We start from the raw sequence: 22,375 nt of genomic DNA, 5'->3' as shown, positions 1-22,375 counted from the left end.
TATCATCTACAGATTTCATCGCTCTTTTGTCATCATCAATTTCACTATTAAAAATAAAATGCGCAGTACAAAATGAAAACAAAGCATTAGAGACACACATGTCTTCATAATGTACAAACAGACAGGAGCACACAACATCATTTAGCCTCAGTTTTCAGTGGAAAATTATTTCAATTGTTTTGCAAGACGTAGAATTCAAGAGAGAAAAGCTAAGAAGTTAAATAAAGCTGCAAATGTGAACATCGTTACAGAGCTCGAGTTGTTCTCATGAAAATTATTCCTTTGTCCAATTTACAACAACAAAACCCAAAGATATTCAGATAAGTACATGAAAGCAGCCGCCATATCCCATTCAGCTGGAATCATCAAATGCTTTGTTTGTACACTGCCTGAGAATATGACTAATGGATTAATCTCTTGATATTTGCACCTTCAAAACGTAGTATAGTGTGTTTATTGTTCCTACATACGTGTATCAACAACTTCCAGAGAGAGAAAAAGGTTCTTCCTGCTATTTTTGTTCTTTTTCGCATCACATCCCTGTAAAATACATGATCCATACCGCCCCTTTTTACCCTGCAGACCTGATAAATATAGGCTGATGAGAGTAAATGGCACAGACTGCCTTCGCTGCATGAGCCTGACAAACAGCTTTAATTCCTTACGGCTGCACGGACAACAGGAGATGGAATATAAACACCAAGGGGTACTAAAAGTGTCTGCAATAAAAGACAGAACAAATACCCCGCTGTGTTTTACAGATGGAATTGCATGTGTGGGTGTTTGTGCTAGTCTGTCGCTGTGTGCATGCATTTAAAAGTGTTCATGTATGTGGATGTGTGTGTGTGTGAGCCTCACCTGCCCTCCAGGACACACCAGCCACAGTAAGGGTCCCTCAGTTCCACACATGATTGGCAGTCGGTCTTTTGGAGGCACGCCTGCACCGGCACCTTGGTGATCTGGAGCATAACAACATGAAATATGATCAAACAGTTCACCTAAGGGGAGACACTGCACAAAAATACGAGGCATTTAAAGTTTCGCTAGAAATTATGCTTGGTTTGTTGCAGGTGTGCAGAGTGGGAGTGAAACACGTTCTGTCAAAGCACACAGTCTCTCATGCCTGCGCCCCGTACTAAATTACTAAAACAATTCCCTCTGTCTACATGCTTAATGTTTATTCTACCCATTGATGGATGAATACCAAAATTGCTCCTTTCATTTACTTTACATGTGCTTGAGTGCTTAGAAATTGTTGGTCTGGCCAGGTGCACAGAGGGGAGGAATCAGACAGGTTTAAAACTTCTTTAATATAATATATTCTTCCTTCCTAAACTATGAATCAGAATACCAATAGACTGAATGGAAAGGGAAATTAAATGCAATTTAGTCTCATTATCTCGTTACAGGTGGTACAATCATCTTTCAAAACATGATAAAATGTGTTAAACAGTACCCAACAATGCATTAAAGTATGTAGTTTATCATCTATCATCATCTGCAATACTAGGACTACAATTGCTCATATTAACTATGTAGTTTTGGATGCAAAGTTTACTTCGACATTTTGTTTGTTGCCATGGATGGGTACGTACTTACCTACACATTTAAAAAATTCTGTGTTATTGCATGCCTTTTTTTACCTGCTATGCCACTTTTGCTGTAAGAAATATAAATGTCCCCGCTGTGGGACTGATAAAGGATTTCTAATTCTGATTCTAATTTAAAAATATTAATTTGTTTTTTATACTTTAACTTCACAAAGAAAACATCAGACTGCTTTTTGCTCCACTGATTGTCCCTTGTACAATCATCAGAGACTGTACTGACCTCCCCACCTTCAAGACACTGACCAAATCTCACCTTTTTAGACTGGCTTTTAACATGTGATAAATGTGGTTTTATTGCTCGATTGTAATTAGACTTTTTGCCTTTTCTTATTTTTTACTTACCTCTGTAAAGCGTCTTTGAGCACTTGATAAAGCGCTTGCTAAATAATATTTATTATTATTGTACCATAGCGATCAAAAACACCTTTGTCACTTTATGAATTTACAGCATTGACATTTACTCTGCTTGTGACATGCCGGACAAATCACTTAAACTTTCTATTAGAACTTAGTCATCTAGCCTCTATGGACTTTCTTGAAAGACAGAAGGAAATCTATCTCTTTCTATCTGTAAAATCTAGTCAGACAGTACGGGAATAATACTCCTTTCTGTGTTTTTAAGCCATGTGATGGAAAATATACGCTTCAATTTCATTAATGGAGCAGCGTTTAACTTTATACGCATGAAACTGTGACCTAAAGACTTTTTCTTTAGGATTGAACTCTATTTTCTCCATCTTACATGACTACAGTGATTGTCTGTTGGACTCTGAACGCTGCCAAATTGCAAGTGACCTGAAAGCAGTGAACGCCTCCTGGGTAGACACGAGTTATATGATACGTGTTACAAAAGCGCCTTGACATACTCACTTTTTTCTCTGTGGTAATGTAGAGATGGCTTTGACTGAGGTCAAAGAAGAGGTTCTTGTTGACCTTCTCTCCAATCGTCGTGCTAGGAATCTTACTGTACATGTATGTCTCCTCAGTCAGGTGTACCTGGAACACAAAGAAAAGTTAACACTGTCAGACATCAAGTCCTACTTAATTCCTTATCTTTATATTTATAAAAAAATATACAATTTGTGACATTTACAAGTATTTGAATGTGTTTAAAATAGTCAAATGGCCAGGTGTGCAAAGGGGCACGATTGACATTTTCCTGTAATAAAATATATTCTCCTTCCCCTGTTCCCCTCAGGTAAGTCTGAAAAAGAAGTTGAGCAGAGGAGAGCAACAGATCAGGAGATAACTATACCTTAAAGACCTCCCCCTGGGTGTTCCCCAGGAAGGCGATGGTGTGATCATTCTCCACAGCTACAGCCACAGATGTCAGAAGGCCAGACTTGGTCCACACCGGTTCTGCCTTTAAGGCAAATCTCGGCTTGCTGGCCAGAGGGGACGGCAGAAAATCTGCACCACACTTGAAATTGTCCAATGTATCTTTCTGTGAAGAAATAGGAAGGTAAAAAGAGGATGATGATGATCCTTTAATCCAAGAAATATGAGAGTGAATCCAAGGCCTTAAACATCTAGATATTAAAAAAGCTATTCAACACAGGGGAGAAAAAAGCATCACCAAGTTTTTCTCATTTGCAAGTTTGGGATAAGAGAGTTAGAGCTCATGTTAATACTCAGTTAGCAACAAATTACTCATATATGCAAATATATGTTCTGAAGAGCCTTCAGTAACGGGATATACACACATAATGAACAGGGGCCTGCTTAATTTATGTACTATTAAAAACTACTAATCCCAGCAGCATGGCTCTCCTCATGAGCGGATTATATGAGATCTTCCAAAGTGAAGTTTATAGAATTCACCTTTACTTTGCATTTACATCGTTATCTATAATAGATTTATGAAAAACATTTATACTTCAACTATGAAAGATGACAGTTATTTTTCCACTGCTGCCTTTTTGGTATTACTTTGGATGAGTTAAGGGAATTGGGAAAAGAGACATGAAAGATATGTATAAAAACAATAAATAAAAGAATGCAGTAAACACCGAGAAGTTAAAGTAAACAGTGGCATATCTATGCATTATTGATAACTTTAAAGGGAGTTCTTCAAAGATATCCCACTCACATCTTTTCAAACTATTGTTTTAAAACATTAATTGACTGAAAAAATACACTCACCGGCATTTTTGACGTGCAGAATTCATCAGTTTTCGATGAGTAGGGGATGTCCACAGCAGGAATCCCAGAGATTTTCCCCGAGTCGCTGTAGCAGGCAATGATGATGTCTACCAGGCGCTCATTGATGAGTTGGAGTGGGTACATGCAGAGAGCGGAGGTGTTGTCGTCGTCATCTGGACTCGCCACCATGAACAGAACTTTACTCCAGGAGACAACCTTCCCGTACATACCTGAATCAGTCATGACCCGCGCCAGATCTTTTCCCGGAGAGGCCACGTACGCCGCCTGGACTTTGTTGTATCGGTTATTCTGGCCGCAGTTTAACTGAAGCTCCGTATGGGAGTAGTAGTGGTGGTCCTCTTCGCAAAGACGTGACACAAAGGTCAGGTTCTTATTATCCGTACCGTCAAGTGTCCTCGAAAAGAGGAAATAAACAAAACCAGTATCTTTGAAGGCAAGGCGGAAGTCGTGCAGGTACTTGGGAACAAATGGCGTGGTCTGTACCGTAGATGCCTCAATGATGCTCTCGAACACGACCCATTCACGGAAATCCTCCAGGATTCGTGTGCTGATGAGTTTTGTACTGTCCAGGCTTCCGTAGCCCTTCCCGACAAGAAACACATTGAAGGAGTGCTCCTCTTTTGTGTAGGTGGACATGACGCCCACCACGTTCACAGTATCCTCTATGCTAGCAACGTAAGTCCTCTCTCCTTTGCTGTCGCTGTAATACTTCTGCTGCTCCACGTTGGTCAGGTTGAGGAGGGAGCAGATGCCTCGGTAGCGGCTGCCACACACTATGAGTGTACCGTTGGACGGATGGACAAGCAGGAGCTTGTTGAGGTTGGGCATGGGCTTGGTGTCCTGGCAGGCAGAGGCAGGAGGCGTACAGGTCCGAGCGTCCTCTTTGGGGCCCGTGTTGGCACGAGCCTCCCTGTGGAGCGAGGACCCCAGCTGGTAGATGGTGTTGACCGCCCCCAGGTAGATGCGTCCAGTCTGGGGGTCTTGCACCACATTGTTGATGGGGGTCTCTGAGGAGAACACAGAGTTACTGCTCTCCTCCTGGGCTCGTGAGACTGACTGGCAGAAGAGGAAGAGGAGGAGGGAGACCCAGCTGGCCATCTCTGGAGAGGACAAAATGAGAGAGGTGTTTCATTATTAATGCACTTTAATGCACGAATAAATGTACATTAACTATCAGCATACACAATCTCAGAGTAGAATAGTAGATGTGTGGTTAACATGCAACACTTAACATACTCTCATGCATGCAATGATCTAATGGTCTAACACTAATGGTCATGTGGACAAAACAGATGGCCCAATCAAAAGGGGTTCAGTTTGAGAATTACAGCTTCTGCACATGGCAAGCTTGAGTCAGAAAATGTTCATTTAAAGGACTTTTTAACTAAGCTTACAATCTCCTAGCTTTAGCTAGATATTACCATTCATTCGTTTTATTCTCATCTAATTATCAGTAAGAAAGTGAAAGTGTTTTATTATCCAAAAGAAAGAATGGTTGGCTGAATTGTAGTACGTATTGTTTTCTCAATGACCCTTAGCATATCTAGCCACGCAGATAATTGATTTTATTTTGCAAGGATTTTAGATACCCGTCTCTCAAATACTGGAAGCCACCCAAGACTTTCCAGTGTGTTTAATTTTGGACCAAATTTCTGGAAATAAATGTAGTTTCTATGAGAACTGTTCACAGCGAGGTGGGTGGATGACCCAGAACAACTGGCATGGTTTATGATCTGGTGAATTCTTCCGATTTATAATATTTTGGTAATACTTTAGGCACCAGAAATGAAAATCACTGACGCAGATATCTCACACCAATATCTTTAAACACGGCCAAAAAAAACAGATTTGAATTTAATTTGGGTATCCTGAGTCACAAACATACAGCAAGCTATGCCTCAAGCTAGCATTGTGTAGTTCAGCTGTTTGTGTGTGTCTTCCTGCTCCAGTTCTATAAAAGGATGTATTATTCTGTATTTAATTGACTTAATATCATAAATGATCACCGGTGAAAAATAAAACGGCTCCGCGTGGGGGTTAAGGAAGAATTAAGCCGAGAGCTAGGTCTCAAACCATAACACAATAAAAGCCTATTTAAAAATCCTGGATCTGTTCCAACTTCATTTGCACTTTGCTTTTTTTTCCCCTATAACAACACCTTCGAGCACTACAGTATGTTCTCAGGAAGTACACTGTTTTGTCTCAGGAAACATGATCACACAATATCCTGGGAAAATACAGACAGCAGCATGTACTGCTAACAGCAGGTGCCTGTGCAGTGCTCACTCACTGCTGTTTGCCCAGGCGGTGGTAAATATGGAGCTGCAGGTGGCTTCCTACCAGCTATTGCCCACACAGCAAATGTGTGTCTTTGTGTTGTTTTAAGCTTTATTAGTATCCTCTTCATATTACACCTTGCCAGTCAAATCCACAGGCACATTTGTCAAACTGAAAACCCCTGATGAAACTTCCGGGAGGTTTGCTTGCCAAAGCTCTGTTTTATTATGTTAACATGTCTTACCTCACTGGACTAAGTGGGGAGACCACTGATTAGACATTCTCCCATGGGGCCATTGTTAATTTCACTGGCAACTCCCATTAGCATTTAAGTGCTGGCTACTCAATTTGATGATTTTATTTTTCTTCCCGTTTACTGCCACAGTCGATCTAACCCAGCAAACAATTTCCCTGCATAAATGTATGGAGCCATTTCCCATGTATAGCTTTAAATGCTTCAAATGAAATTGAAATGGTGCAATATGAGAATTAATTAGTTCATCTTATTCTCTAAGTGGTTATTCTGGACAGAAATGTGTGGAGTGGTTTTTACAGCTTTAAAAAAAAAGGTGCCTCATCATGCTTTTGGGGGCTGTCCCCCACCTGTAGTGTGTTATATAGGTTTTTGTGCATGTGGTCTGCAGAGCCTAAAATCCCAAAGTTCACACCAGAGGAAGTTTCTCCCACAAACTCCCCCCTTGCCTGGAATGCCTTGATTGTAGGCCTTTGTTTACTTCTGTAACAGAATGACATCGCTATGTAACACTAATGCGTCTATTGGCTAGCATTTCAACCAATCAGAGCAGACTGGGATCTGGTTTCAGAAAGAGGGTGAAAAGAATAATAATACATTTTATTTGAAGGCGCCTTGCTCGGCACTCAAGGACACCGTACATGATACACACACACAAAAGAAGTGCTGCAACACAGGCAGTACAAGAAATAAAAAGACCTTTTTGAACATTAAACCATGTAAACATGTCACAGTAGAGGCACTAAATATAAATAATAATAATAATAATTATTATTATTATTATTATTATGAGGGAAGGGTAGTCAGCTTCTTAGGGGAGGGGGGGAAGGGGGATTAAAGAAACATGACTTGAACAAGAAGTACTCCTCCAAAGTCACAAAACTTAAATCAAAAAGACAGTTCTGCCGGCTAAGTTGAAGGACAATTACAATTATGTGTAAGCTTTAAGAGGCGCCACATCTCACTTGTATGTCGTGAGTTTTGAAGAAAGTGTCAAGGAAAAATGCGTGAACTGCAAAATGTTCTTGCTGCCTCAAAATGAAGACATCATAAACACACACATTGAAGCTGCACCGACAAAGAGCCGTGGGAAATTGCAAAATGTTAACAGAGACGCGCAGGAAAAAAAATGGCCTTAAAAATGATCACACACTTAAATGAAAATCTCTGTGAGGCAATCTCTGAGCAATCACCTTGTGCTGTGTAAAAGTGAGATTCACAAAGCCTTACTTATGCCGTATTTATGGCAGGGTTTGGCAACATGTAATGCTTTACATCTTGAATGTAGATAGATATTTACAGAAATATAACAACTATCACAGAAAAATCCTTACAGTCACAATAAAGTGAATGCACTGATCATAATATGTGCCATTTGCTCCTTATTTGATACTTCAAATGAGCAGAAGGTGTAAACTTTGAGGATTCAACAACAGTGACCTACGTCTTATTTATTACTTTCCACTTTCTTTTTCAAAGATTCACTTTATTTCTGTGTTACCATTCTTTCTTGGTTCAGTACTGATTGCTGTCTCTTGAAAGTAAAAACATGCAGATTTAATCATAATTACTTCGATTCTTAGTCATTGTATTACATTTCATGACATCAGTACTACCATCCAGACTGTGTTTTATCACTAAAAGCTGCTCTTGACGGTTAAACAGTTTTGAATAGACAGGTTCATGTAGTCTGACATGCCACATGACCTTTAATTTGTTTTGTTTTGTTTGTGGAAACACCTGGCAGGAAAATCCAGTGTTTTGTTACTTCATCAACAGCTCCCGCACATAACAATTAAACCTGTGCATCTACAAAATGTATGAAATCAAACAGCAGCTGTTTGCTTCATGCTATCAAATGTGTTTTTTCTATTTTTGAACACAACAAGGAAGAACATACTGTCTAAATATTGGATGCGATTGTAAATATGGACAGTAATTGAAGCATGACTTCCTCTCTGAATGTACTTTCATTGTGTGCCATCTGCCAAAAAACGTATAATCCGTATTCCTATAAATTTGCTCGGCCCTGATACAGACCGCACGGAGAGACTTAATAAAAAAAAAAGTGTGAATCAAATTTATTTATACAGCCATTTATCCAAATTACAAATGTGCCTCAGGAAGCTTCACAATCTACACAGCACATCCTCTGTCTTTAGTCCTGTGCAGAAAACAAGCAGGATCAAGCAAGATGGATTATGTGACTGGTTTCTGTGACAGAAAATTACTTGATTCCTTTCAATAAAACATTGCTGTGACAAAGACAAGTCTCCGTCTGTAATGCACAATGCAAGGACAATGTCTCGGGGCGCTCATTTAGGTTTCAGAGAACTCCAGTTCCCCTTACATCTACGACTTCAAAGAGTCCTTTTCCTACGTATGCAAATCCTATAGCCACCCCTCGATCAGGAAAAGGAAAAAAAAAAACAAGTGTCACACAAATTTCCCTCCGATGCTGCATTGTGGGTCAGTGCAAGGGAAATTCTTAGCTAATTTCAAAGGAGTCTGTTCTCTCCAAGGATGTCTCCTTCTGTCGCTCTATCACTGTTCATCCCTTTTTCTTGGGCTTAATCCTTAACGCTGGAATTAAAGAGGCTTCAAAGAGCTGTGGAGCGGCAGACGTCTGGTGGGGTGACACAGGTGGAATGAGGCCCATTTCTCCACAGACCAGCCCACCTCTGTTTTCTCACCATGTCTCTGAGCGGCTGTGATTCAACATGCTAAGTGGGCAAACCATCCAACTCGAGGCAATTCTGAATAGATAAAAAAGCTGCTAAATATAGAGACTGTGCTGATGCAGCCTGCAGCTAATGAAGCCTCCAATGGCTTGGGATAAATAATAATGAAACACATCGTGTGCTAATGAAGCTGGCACATCAGAAAAATGTGATCCTGGTGAGTAAAACTGCACGATTCTTAAAAAATGAGCTTATTTCTCTGCATACTTTTCATTTTCTAGGTACAGGATAAGGAACATGTTTATACGAATTCATTAAATTGAATGTAATTCTGTTAAGAAGTGAGAAGATCCCCTCATTTCTAACAACAAGCATTGGTACATGATTTTATTCATTTTAAACGCTTTTTAAAGACCATTTTAACAATAACGTTGCAATATCTTTAATACATCTTTATGTCAGACAATGAACGCTTAAGTCTACTATGCAGTCTATGTGTGGTTATTATTATTGCTATTATTATTATTATTATTAGGCCAACATGATGAAATAACTATTGACAGGATTTGATACAGCACAGTTATTTGTAATTCCCAGCTCTGTTTTCTACTGTTGAAGGGTTATTAAACATTAAGAGATGCGGGGCTGGATGCACAGGCTTGAAAAAAGCACTTGTAGGTGTGTCTCTTTGTTGTCTTTCTTGGTCATTACACATTTGCACACACTCCTTTTGTTTTTATGACAACTAGAGTGCCATCTTTCTCAACCTCTCCTGTTAAGTGAGGACATGTCTGGACAGGAAAAGAATGTCTCAGCAGTGGGAAATGAAAGATAATTGAAAAATGAAAGGTGTGCACACAAACACGCACAGATTCACAGGCTTAGTGATATACAGTGGGGCAAAAAAGTATTTAGTCAGCCACCAATTGTGCAAGTTCTCCCATTTAAAAAGATGAGAGAGGCCTGTAATTTTTATCATAGGTATACCTCAACTATGAGAGACAGAATGAGAAAAAAAAAATCCAGGAAATCACATGGTAGGATTTTTAATGAATTAATTGGTAAATTCCTCGGTAAAATAAGTATTTGGTCACCTACAAACAAGCAAGATTTCTGGCTCTCACAGACCTGTAACTTCTTCTTTAAGAGGCTCCTCTGTCCTCCACTCGTTACCTGTATTAATGGCACCTTTTTGAACTCGTTATCAGTATAAAAGACACCTGTCCACAACCTCAAACAGTCATACTCCAAACTCCACTATGGCCAAGACCAAAGAGCTGTCAAAGGAGACCAGAGACAAAATTGTAGACCTGCACCAGGCTGGGAAAACTGAATCTGCAATAGGTAAGCAGCTTGGTGTGAAGAAATCAACTGTGGGAGCAATTATTAGAAAATGGAAGACATACAAGACCACTGCTAATCTCCCTCGATCTGGGGCTCCACGCAAGATCTCACCCCGTGGGGTCAAAATGATCACAAGAACGGTGAGCAAAAATCCCAGAACCACACGGGGGGACCTAGTGAATGACCTGCAGAGAGCTGGGACCAAAGTAACAGAGGCTACCATCAGTAACACACTACGCCGCCAGGGACTTAAATCCTGCAGTTCCAGACGTGTCCCCCTGCTTAAGCCAGTACATGCCCAGGCCCGTCTGAAGTTTGCTAGAGGGCATTTGGATGATCCAGAAGAGGATTGGGAGAATGTCATATGGTCAGATGAAACCAAAATAGAACTTTTTGGTAAAAACTCAACTCGTCGTGTTTGGAGGAGAAAGAATGCAGAGTTGCTTCCAAAGAACACCATACCTACTGTGAAGCATGGGGGTGGAAACATCATGTTTTGGGGCTGTTTTTCTGCAAAGGGACCAGGACGACTGATCCGTGTAAAGGAAAGAATGAATGGGGCCATGTATCGTGAGATTTTGAGTGAAAACCTCCTTCCATCAGCAAGGGCACTGAAGATGAAGCGTGGCTGGGTCTTTCAGCATGACATGATCCCAAACACACCGCCAGGGCAACGAAGGAGTGGCTTCGTAAGAAGCATTTCAAGGTCCTGGAGTGGCCTAGCCAGTCTCCAGATCTCAACCCCATAGAAAATCTTTGGAGGGAGTTGAAAGTCCGTGTTGCCCAGCGACAGCCCCAAAACATCACTGCTTTAGAGGAGATCTGCATGGAGGAATGGGCCAAAATACCAGCAACAGTGTGTGAAAACCTTGGGAAGACTTACAGAAAACGTTTGACCTCTGTCATTGCCAACAAAGGGTATATAACAAAGTATTGAGATGAACTTTTGTTATTGACCAAATACTTATTTTACACAATCATTTGAAAATAAATTCATTAAAAATCCTACAATGTGATTTCCTGGATTTTTTTTTCTCATTCTGTCTCTCATAGTTGAGGTATACCTATGATAAAAATTACAGGCCTCTCTCATCTTTTTAAATGGGAGAACTTGCACAATTGGTGGCTGACTAAATACTTTTTTGCCCCACTGTATGTGCGCACACCGATACGTGCACCTGCGCAGTTTGAAGTGCTGACAAGGTAATCCCACTCCAACCACACAGAGACACTCTTCTCTTCAAACAGCATCGCTGTGGGGCTTTGACACCGGGGCACTAAAACCCAGCACGGCAGTCCGCATGCCGCCTGCCCAATCCTCTCACCACACAACACCAACAACCCCCCCCCCCTTTTCTAGGACAACATCCACCAGGAGAAGGTCTACTAGCATGCCTGAGCGAGGGAGTGAGAGATCAGGAAGGAGAGAGGGGAAAACAGGAGTGTGTGTTTGTGTAATGATTGGAACACACACACAAACATTGCACTCAACTGCTGACCTGGCAGGTTTTGAGCAGCATGAGTATTCCTCTCACTCATTAAAACCGATAGCAAGAGGAAACTGATATAATAAATAAAAAAACAGACACCCTACCCAGAAAACATAATAGGATATCACCCCATACTGCGATCATTCATATTCAGCACTTTCTTTATCGCAGAGCTGGCTTTGACAGATGCCAGGGTCTGACATTGATGTGGGGGGGTGTCTTCGCAGTGAAGCCACTTTCAGTGTTATGCGCTGATAAAAGTGAAATGCTATCAAATTACTTGCATGTCCCCATAGGCCCCAGGGCTGGGTGGAGAAGAGGGGATGGGGGGGTTGGGTGAGGGGTTAATGCTCTAAAGTGAATCGTGCTATGTCTCTTGCAGTGTGAGGGGCTGCTGAGAAGGCCTGATAAAGTGTGTACAAGGCAACATGACAACGTGGGTTAGGAGCAATACAAGGAGCCGGAAATGAGGGGCGGGTCTTTTTCTCTTTTTTCTTCTGCTGCTGCTTCTGCCGTCCAGGGAAGGATAAGCAGGCACAATCGGCATTGTTAAAGATGAAAAATGAAGTGGGAGAGAATAGAGAACCCTTTCTTTATCTGCATGTCGCTTTTTCTTTTTTTTCTGACATGCTAACGCTCTTGTCCCATGCTTACAGAGAAATTGTGTCAGAAGTTGCAATGGGAGGCTGTTGTGACGACGGCAATCCAATTTCCATATGAACAATTACCCTGCCGTCAGGGTTGGCAGTTCATTTATTTCAATTTGACTGACTGGGAGAACCAAAGCAGCGAGCCCAGGCATTGTGTTCAGGGCACCAGGCGGAGGATTGATGGGCCAGGTCCATTTCAGTGGGATTCAGCTGCTCTGGCCTAAATATGCTAACACTTTTAAAGTTGGCCCGTGACCCAAGGAGTGTGTGAATCCCAAAATGCTATCCTATTAGACCGTGAGTATGTGTGTCCCAATTCTCACGCCTGAGTTTCAGCTGTGTGTCTACATGAGTCCACCCTCTTGTGCCTGTTTGTCTGTTTTGATGTATGACCACAGGTCATGAGGTGCGAGCGTAACCTGCACACACCCCCACCATCATTTAAGGCACGGCACTTTTCCTCATTAGGACTGATGGGCTGTTTGTATGTCTGTTTACCGCTCCGTCACCATTTTCAAGGCTCCTGCTATCTCCCCTCTGCCAGCTGGACACTTGAGCGGCGAGAGCGCAAAATCACAGGCTCACACTCACCGGCTACACATTTAAATGTGCATGTGTGAGCAGGGACACACACACACAGATACACTCCACATTTTATACCTCTCTCAGCAGCCAACCTCTATGTCTCTTGTAATCTCCCAATATCTGTTTGTTTCTCAAACAAACACACAAACGCAACCTTTCGGTCTGGGCAGCAGCTTGGGCTAATCTCCCAATGCTAACTGGCCTCCCCCACCCTCAGCTGGATGTTGCAGCTCTCCAGCGGGACAGAGTGGCTGTTTGCTGTGTGGACGCAGCTGGCGGATGTGGGGAACCTGATTAAACGACCTGGCAGAGAAGAGCTACTTTCAGGAGCCAATGGCTTCTCCGACATCGCCGCCACATCCAGACGGTCGCTAATACACACAAACAGTTGTTGAAGCAGGCATGCACACACAATCTCGCTAATCAACTCGACTCACTCACAGATATACATCTGAGAGCCAACACTGTTGTAGCATATGAAAACTGCTGAACATAACAGGGGCTGCAACAAAGATTGTTTTCCTTATAAATTACCCTGCTGATTTTAATAAAGTCCATGTAATGAATCTCCTTTTGTCCGACTAAAAGCACAACATTGAATTACTCTATTTAAATTAGAATAAACTGCAAATCTTTACAAATGAGAAACTGGAAATAGCAGTGGTTTGAAAAATGTTTGCTTGATAATTGACTTATGTGATTGATTCACTAATTATGAAAATTGTCGCAGGTAATTTTCTGTCCATCAACTGATCGCTTAGTCGACTAATCGTTTCAGGAACTCATTTTCTTTCTGTCACATTGCTTGATAGCTGTGGGGAGTGTGTTTTTATTCTCAGGGATCAGACTCTCTCTATAGAACAGGTAATGATTTATTGTCTTGCTTAAAGGCACGTCAAACAGTTTTGATGCTTACTTAGAAACAGAGACTTATATTCTTGTTTGTTCTGGTTGGAGGGCAACTTCTGAAATCTGTACAGAACCCTGAGGCGATCCTCGGCTCTTAACGCACACTCGCCCTATACTTACATACAGCCGCCACTCACGTTTGCAACTCGCATGCAGCCACAATTAAGAAGTCAGGCAGGCAGGGAGACTGACTGCTGGGAAAGAATCCATTACACACCTTATTGGTTATAATGATTTCACTTCACCAGCATAAATGCCAATGAGCCATGAAGGTATCTTGTAATGTGGTTTAGTCTCAGTGCCCAGCTTCAGTTTGGTTTCAAGGGGAATACTTATCTTATGGTGACTGATTGCTCGCCTGCCCTCTTATAGGAATTCACGTGGAAACTCTGTGTGTTTATAGTAGCTTCGTTCTTAAGGGAAAAGTTATGATGAAAACATGCATTTTGCTTTCCATCCAAGAGAAATAAATCTTGATATCACTCTCATGGCTGTATTTATCACAGAGGTGGAGCCAGGATTTGTTTAGCCTAGCTTAAAATAAATGCTGGAAGCAGAGAGAAACAGCAAGCCTACTGTGGTTCTGTCCAATGGGAAAAGACACAGCTTTCAACACCTCCAAAGCTCAGTAATCAACACTTAGAATTTAATCAGTGTACCAAAAAAATCTAATTTCCTAATCCCGTTTATACTCTGTGTATCCATCTGTCATGTACCTATATAAGGCATCTTTGGCTATACTGCGGGTTGTCAGATACAATTTGTGAGCTCTCTCTGTCCATGCTGCCAAACTTTCTAAGATCGACAAACCAAGAAGGAAAAGCAAAGCTACTCACAGCATGAAAGACTTTAAACGTATATAAATATTCAGCAGAGAACACGGACCTTTAGTTCTTTAGACCTATTAAGGATACTTGTGTTAGTTTCGGATTTAGACTTGTAATTATTACATGTAATTATCTGTCCTTTCATCCACTTGCCCTGCTGTAACTTGTCTGAAGTATTTGTCTTGCAGAGGCATTTCTGCACAAAAGCCGATAAGAATGCTGCTTACAAGAAACTGGTGTCTATGCAGGGGATGATTATATAGCTGCAGGTCTCTTTAAACATTGTACAAATATTTTTTACTGGAGGAAGCCCAATGTAAACTGGTTACACCCTATTGTTCGTGAAGAAATAGTTCCAGCAACTACCAAGAAATCACCAGTTCTGCTTTTTAGAGGCAACACGTCAATAAAGGATAGGTAAACATTGTAGAGGTATTGGTAGGTGTGTTTTCCGGGATAAAACCAGCCCTAACGCATAGATACAGCACTTGATATGGATCTTCTCATGTAACACTTAGCATAGAAGCTTAACATTTTACCTGTCAACACAGGTTACATGTACGAATAGAGCACAAGCTGTGAGAGATGAAATCTCTGTGGCTCTGTTCAGACATGTGAGAGCTGAGACCTCAGGAAAGAAGACAGGAAGCATGAGAGATGATCGGGAGACAGGAAGACAGGACCAGAGGGAGGACAATCACACGTTGCTGTCTGAGTCTCAATAGTGCCTTTGTGTGAGCTGGCAGGTGCCTGTCACTTGTCAAGATGAGTCAGAGTGTGGATGGTGACTGAACATTGTAATAGTGGTGGCATAAGCGTCGGCTGAGGCCAGGACAGATTCAGGCTTTTTGTAATAACTAACAGCTATCAGGTAATAGCCCAAAGATTAGCCAGCGCTCCTCTGCATATGGAGAAAAGGTCACGTTTACAGCTTAAAAGGTAATGGCTAAATTAGCTGCAAAAAATACCTCATAAAATTAAATAGCTTCCAGCGAGAATGAGTACTTTCGGCTGGCCATGCAGAAGGAAATAGGCCAGGCTACTTTTTAATTAGTCGGCCGATGAGAACTAATCACAGGAAGGGGAGAGTCTGATAAAACGTTTATGCCTCGGCACAAAAGCCTCTACTCATAACACAAGAGCACCTTCTAACTTCCTCTTCCGCTCACAAATATTAATGAAAACCTAGCTTTTGCTTGGACTACATCCAACACTTCTCTTCACGCACACTCCTACCAAATGTTTCTTAATGCTATTGAAACCACTCCAAAACACTCTTCCCTCCATTCGCCGACCCTCACAATCTTCATCCATCATCTATCAATATTTCTGCAGCCGGAGGGGAGAGAGCTGCTAAGCAGGGCCTGACTAATGGCTAAACAAACACCATTATCAGGCCTCGGTGGCCGAACGTTGAGCTACAGGAGCCCCAGAGCAGCTGAGGCTCTTTAATACTTAATCCCCGCCGCCCTGCTCTGCTGGCGGCTGTTTTAAACTTAACTACGATGTACAGCACCGAAGGTCGACTAATGAGGGAATAAGCAGACAAACATGAGAGGATGTTTGAGGTAAAGAGGATCGTCATGCATACATGCACACACATGCACAATGACTTGCTGCAAAAAGCAAGTGAAGAATGGACTGTATTAAGAGGGTCTAGACATAAGTGTGGCCCACTCGTCTTTGCCAATTCCCCCCTTAAAAAAAAGGCTCAGGGAGAAGTTAATGAGCCTGTTACAGCCCCACAGTTCCCCTGATAAGGCCGCTGATTACACCACATGTTCAGGCAAGAGGATTGCGTTTGTGTGTTTGCGTGCACATTCGTATTTGTGTGTCACCTGACCCAAAGCGGTCATCTGCTAATCGTACGTTCACAAGTCTGGAATGCACACTTTCACACACCAATCACCATTTCAAGGCGTAATCTATGCCTCTTACACTCAACTCACCCGCCTACATGCAGCAACTAAGTCTCACCCGTGATCACATTTCTCACACACACATGCATCCAAACACACACACTCAATCAAGTGTGACTGAGTGAGCAAGCCACTCAATGAGAGTGGGTGATTAGGCCCTCAGAGAGTAGACCTGACCTTTCCCTCCACATCAAGTCCTCCTTGCGCATGTGTGTTTTTATGAGTCAGTGGATGTGAGCTCTTGGGCCCGCACCACTTCACACCAAATGTCAGTGACTTAAATGAGATGGCCGGGGCAAGGAGGAGACGGAAGCATTGGAATTATGGGATGAGAGAAAGGAGGAAATGAAAGAAAGAAGGAGGATTATTTTTACAGTGAGCTGCAAGAAAAAGAGAGAACTTCAAAAAGGGAAAGCATAGAGAAGGAACGAGCTGTCAGATCAATCTTCTGTCTTGGTTCTCTCCCCCTTTGCATAAGAAACAGCAAAGCTGGGGTATTTTTAAATTCCTTGGTAGTTGTGGGAATGCAGTGCAGGCCCTTGTGGGTACACAAACCTCCCCTTTCTACTGTGGAGATGGTTGAGTCTGCACTTCCGCGTTCTCAGACGGACAGAGGCAGACGGTCTGAGTCAGGCCTGTGGGGAGCGAGTGATCAGGGGGCAACTGAGGCTCTGTTTGGGAGTTTGTTGAGCTACTTAATGCTGAGGGTTAGTTAGCAGGCAAACTATATTCATGAGCTTATTGTGAATTACACAGAGCTTGTGTACTTGCAGACACTAGAAATATGATTGGGTCCAAGTTTTACAAATTGGTTCTTATTGCCGTTTGGATCAAAAGCCCTCAGCATTGGTTCATTGTTGAAGCGTGAGCATATGACAACATATCAACAGCTGAAATCGTCAGTTGATTTATTGATCCACAAAAATTAATTGGCGTTCTTTTGATTCGTTGTTTTTGCCAAAGAAATGTTGGTATCCAGCCTCTAAAATCTCATTTTTCATCCCCTTTATGATAGTAAAGTGCACAACTGTGGGTCTAAGATTGTTGGTTATTCTTAATAATTAATCAAATTATTACATGAAGAGTCTGTTGCAAACACCTATCACAGGTTATAAACAGACATCCTAGTTCACCTATGACCTACAACAAAGTTTTCTCCAAGTTTCTGTGTAAAGAGGGATATTTAAGTTTGCCCACTTTCAGTTTTTACTCTGAAAAAAGTGGTTTTGGTATCTGTAAGCAACCGGTCTGATATTTTGTCTGCTGGCTTTTCATCCTGTCTGACTATATTGGAGCAGTGTTGCCTTCTTTTCTCAGCAGTTACTTTGGCAAGCACAATGGTGTCACATCCCAAATGATGGCCAAATCTATGAAAATCAGTTCCAAGTTGTGATAAATTGGAATTATCCTTTAATTCAGCAGGTTAAGGTATGCGATGCTGGTGCGAACACTTCCCATCTGTCCCGTCTCGCCCCCTTTCCTCGTCTCTCTCCTCCCGTCATCACCTCAGATCTCAGAGGAGATAGCAAACTGGCACTCACTGTTGACGGGCCGGAGGACGTGTGGCGCTGCGCTCAGGTTAATTAAGTTTGAAATCATAGAGATGATCAGTGGTGCTGCCACTCAGGCTGCCAGACTCCTACCACTCCCCTGACATGTACCTGCTAGCACCAAAATATTCAGGCTGTCTGACAGGTAGAGAGGTGTGTGAGAACATTTTGTATGTGGAATAAAGAAGAGAAACTGGAAGGCGATGTGAAACTATAAGTAAATACATCGATTATGCAGAAAATGAAAAAGCTGTATGCAGTAGAGACTGTAAAGCCCTTTAAGACACATTTGTGCATTTGGTTAACATAAGCAAAGTAGACTTTACTTGACTGGAACATTTTGATATTCTGATAATTAATTCACTCATCAAGCAAAGCAGCCAAACATTTGTCTTCAGCTTTTAAAATGAGAGAATTTGGACTTTGTTGGGAAGAGCACCTTGGGCTCTGGGAAACTGTGATAGCGGCCGTTTGAAGATACTTCATCTATCGCTGCATCCTGCTCCTCACACACTCGTACTGTATCACATACACACTAGAAAGTAGGACTGCAACTAACGATTATTTCATAATTGCCCATTTATGTCCTCAATTCATTATTGCTGCTCTCTGAAATGTGAAAATAATTCTCATCATAACTTCAGAGAGCCCAAGGTGACAAATTGCATGTTTGGTTCGTAACACAACCCCAAAATAGAAAGAAATGTGGGTATACGGCACAAAACACAATATCAGACGTTAGGCTAACTACAATACAATTAATAATAAAGATACTACGGTGAATAAAGAATTAGAAAATACATATAATAAAGATATGTATTCTTTTTTCTTGTGCGTTATTAAGAGTTTCCTTTTCTGGGAAACTAATTATACTCAAAATATAAAAGTGGAGAGTATGTAACCATAGCTACACAACAAGGAAAATCTGAAAAAATGTATTTGGTTGATCCTGATTATCATATGTTTATTACTGTTGGCACTATTGACATCTGGATTGTTGTCAACGAGTATAACGCGACAACACTCATCCAAATATGTAACAAAAAGGAGCAAATCCAATGAGTCAATGAACAAAAATGTGTGAACTCATTTAATATTGATCGACTTTATTGTTTCACCTCTACGAGACAGACACATGCATTCAGGTAGCGAACTTCATTCCCTCAATCTCACACACACACACACACACACACACACACACACACACACACACAAGCCAGAGTGATCAGTGTGGGAGAATTAAAAGAAAACCACAGAGTCCCCAAATCCTGTCCAGACTACAGCCTTTTCTCTGCCATGATTGCTCGGTTCCCCAGGAGGCTGCCATAAAGAGCTGGAGCTGCAGTGATTGTGGATGGAAGCCTATTGGAATGAGCAGCACGTAAGGCGCACCCCCTCCCCACCTCCACCTGTAATCCCGGAAAAATGGACTCTACGTATTAGTGAGACGCTTAAAAAGGCAGGAACCATTTCACACAGTCACACACTAAAGCTGCCTGTACTTCTAGAGGCTGACGGGGATCCTATTCCCCTGGTTCAGTATCAAAACCTTTGGAGAAGAGAGGCTGTGACTTACAGTGGTGAAATGCAACTCAGTTACAGTACTCAAGTAAATATACTAAGTAAAGTCTCTTGTCAAGATAATTAGTTGGTAACTACTATGATGATTTTTCTTGTTCATTTAAATGCCAACACTTTATGACTCTGTGACAAAGTACATACAGAAGGCAATATGAGTAGGATTTGCTCATTTTGGTTTTCCATCAAACCGTTTAAGGTTGACCCCTCCTCTCCGAGTGAAAATGAGTGACAGACAACCCCAGATTCACACTTATTTTTGAAACATGCTTAATCCCCTTGACATTTTGCCTTGCTATACTTGCGTTTAAACAGCACTATGACCACTTATTTCAAAAATGTCTCCCCTCTTATAATCTGGCACGCATCACTTGGATTGAGAGACTTCGCAAAAAACACAAAAACAAGGAAATAAAAGCAGATGGCAAATGTGCAAACAGACACCACAAGTATTAATAAGGACTTAATGTGCTTTCATTCATTCTATCCTAAGGATTCATTCTTCTTCCACCAGCGGTGAGTAATAAACATGTGATGCATACCTACACATTCATACGTCCCCTGATAAATGACAAGGATTATATTACATTTTTTGATTTGGTTCTGATTAATTGCCCGGTCTTTGGTTGATCACCGTTTCTAATCAAATGCAGACAAACAAAGGTCAGAGGGAATTAGCCCCCCGTCGCCTAAAAATAAGCCGCTTTAATCAGGATGCAGATGGCCTGATAAGCAGCAGGGTGGCATTAAGGGCCGGTCGTGTGGCGTAGCTGAGGCGTGTCAGTGATAGCATCTGCACCTCGTTTCTAAAAGGTGCCACTGTGTCTTTCATGTCAGGTGAGTGTGCTGACATTCTGTCACATACAGACTTCAGATGTGGTGGGTTGGAGGGGGCCAAACATCAAAGTCTGGGTTTGTACAGGCAGGGGGCTAATACAGACGCACACATCTTTAAAAAGACGTGGACACCGACGAACACGCGCTCACGTGCACCAGCCATGACCGGTGACAAGCGTTAACTTTGTGTGTGCGATAGCGCTGATGTCTGGCAGCAAAGCCCACATTTCAGTCTCTTTATCTCCTGAGCCTTCTGCTGATAATTACAGCCATCCCTTCTCTCGCACTCGGTCACACCCAGGCTGCCAGTCTGCGCAGCTCGAGCCAGAGGAATTATCACTAGGGCCATCGCAAACCGGAGCATGCCAAGGTCAGGCCCTGTGTTCAATTTCACTTTTGATTCCAGTCCACCTTTCTTTCTCCTCCACCACTTAGTCCTATCCACTCCTCCTCTCCCAGCCCACCCACACTGTCACTGTTGAATTTCACTCCAGGGCTAACCTCTATTTCCAGGACAACCAGCGCATTGACACTCATTCATTTCCAATCCTGCAGAGTTGTCTGCTGAATGGAAATTGACGATTCAATTTTTGGAATGAAACTCAAGAGTCCTTTTGGAATTGACTCTCCCCTCCCCTCTCCCCCTGCTGGGGTGCCCGTTCTGCCAACCCCTCTGCCCCCCGCAACTCGCTATCTCCGTCCTGGTCCGCTGAATACAGCCAATTTCTCCGCTTGTATGGAGACGTGGGCGAGATGGTTACAGCAAAGCACGGCTTAAAACGCCCTGCAGCACCCACAGACTTCTCTCAGACACCTTTTCCTCCATACCTGCTCTTTCTCATCAACTACCTGCCATCAAATAAGCAAACACTTAAAACCAAAGGGTTTATTTTCAGCATTGCTCCCAGCTGGATGTTGGGTGGCAATTTAAAAATGATCTATGCAAATGTAATTTCGCTGTGTGTCATCCAACATAGCCAATTAATGAGTGAGCTTCTCCAACCCAACTATAAATTAACAGGGCTAGATATAATAGCTAGATTAATGTGTTTTTCTGGCACTTGCCTAATTGCTAAAAGACTCCGGTGGGGCTAGTGTGAGCTGCCTCGTTTCTACATGTGATAGAGTGAGGTAAGACAGAGAGGGATAAACGCCCGCATCAACTCAATTTATCATTTATATGAACTTTTGTTGTCTCTCCTCTTGGTTTTATTGCGGGTAATGTATGAGGAAAGTGATGGAGAGAGATATTTTGCCCTTAGGGAACTTGTATCTCATTCAGCAGAAATGAGTAGCATCAGTTAACTTGTTGGATTGAGTTTGGTCTGAAGGACGGCATTAACTTCAGTAAGAGTCAGTAATTTATTAATGGAAAACAAATCCATAACTTGTCAGAGGGGCATATGTTCATGGATGTTGTAATGAGAAATGAGAGCTTGAGGCAGCGAGAAAACATGGAAGATGGAGAGAAAAAGAGCGGGTTGAGAGGTAAGGGGAGACCGAGAGGATGAGTAACAGTCTGTCTGAAGAAGGAAAGGGGGGGGGAAGTGATATTGAGAAAGACAGAAAACAAGCTCAAGGATCCAACACAGCACATCACCAACAAGAGGCCTTTTGTTTTGCCCCCCTCAACCGATTGTTCTATTCGCCGAGGGTGAGAACGCTAATCCGCTGTGGAAAGCGGAGTTGGGAGGATTTACTC

The 22,375-nt window shown here is 42.1% G+C and overlaps 1 protein-coding gene across 3 annotated transcripts in view; it reads right to left on the bottom strand.

Annotated features, from left to right (window-relative positions):
- plxnb2b (plexin b2b) overlaps positions 1-22,375 on the bottom strand; it is a 112,035-nt gene that overhangs the window by 34,398 nt on the left and 55,262 nt on the right. For all 3 annotated transcript variants that reach the window (XM_063903655.1, XM_063903663.1, XM_063903645.1), the window contains 4 exons: positions 3,753-4,873; positions 2,866-3,054; positions 2,481-2,606; positions 859-959 (listed from right to left, as the gene is read on the bottom strand). In XM_063903655.1, coding sequence (XP_063759725.1) covers positions 859-959; positions 2,481-2,606; positions 2,866-3,054; positions 3,753-4,871 — 1,535 coding nt within the window. In that variant the 5' untranslated portion in view covers positions 4,872-4,873. The remainder of the gene's footprint in view (positions 1-858; positions 960-2,480; positions 2,607-2,865; positions 3,055-3,752; positions 4,874-22,375) is intronic.

The sequence above is a fragment of the Eleginops maclovinus genome, chromosome 2, assembly GCF_036324505.1.
Source record: "Eleginops maclovinus isolate JMC-PN-2008 ecotype Puerto Natales chromosome 2, JC_Emac_rtc_rv5, whole genome shotgun sequence".
NCBI classification, from domain to species: Eukaryota; Metazoa; Chordata; class Actinopteri; order Perciformes; family Eleginopidae; genus Eleginops; species Eleginops maclovinus.
This window is presented reverse-complemented; position numbering and strand designations above follow the sequence as displayed.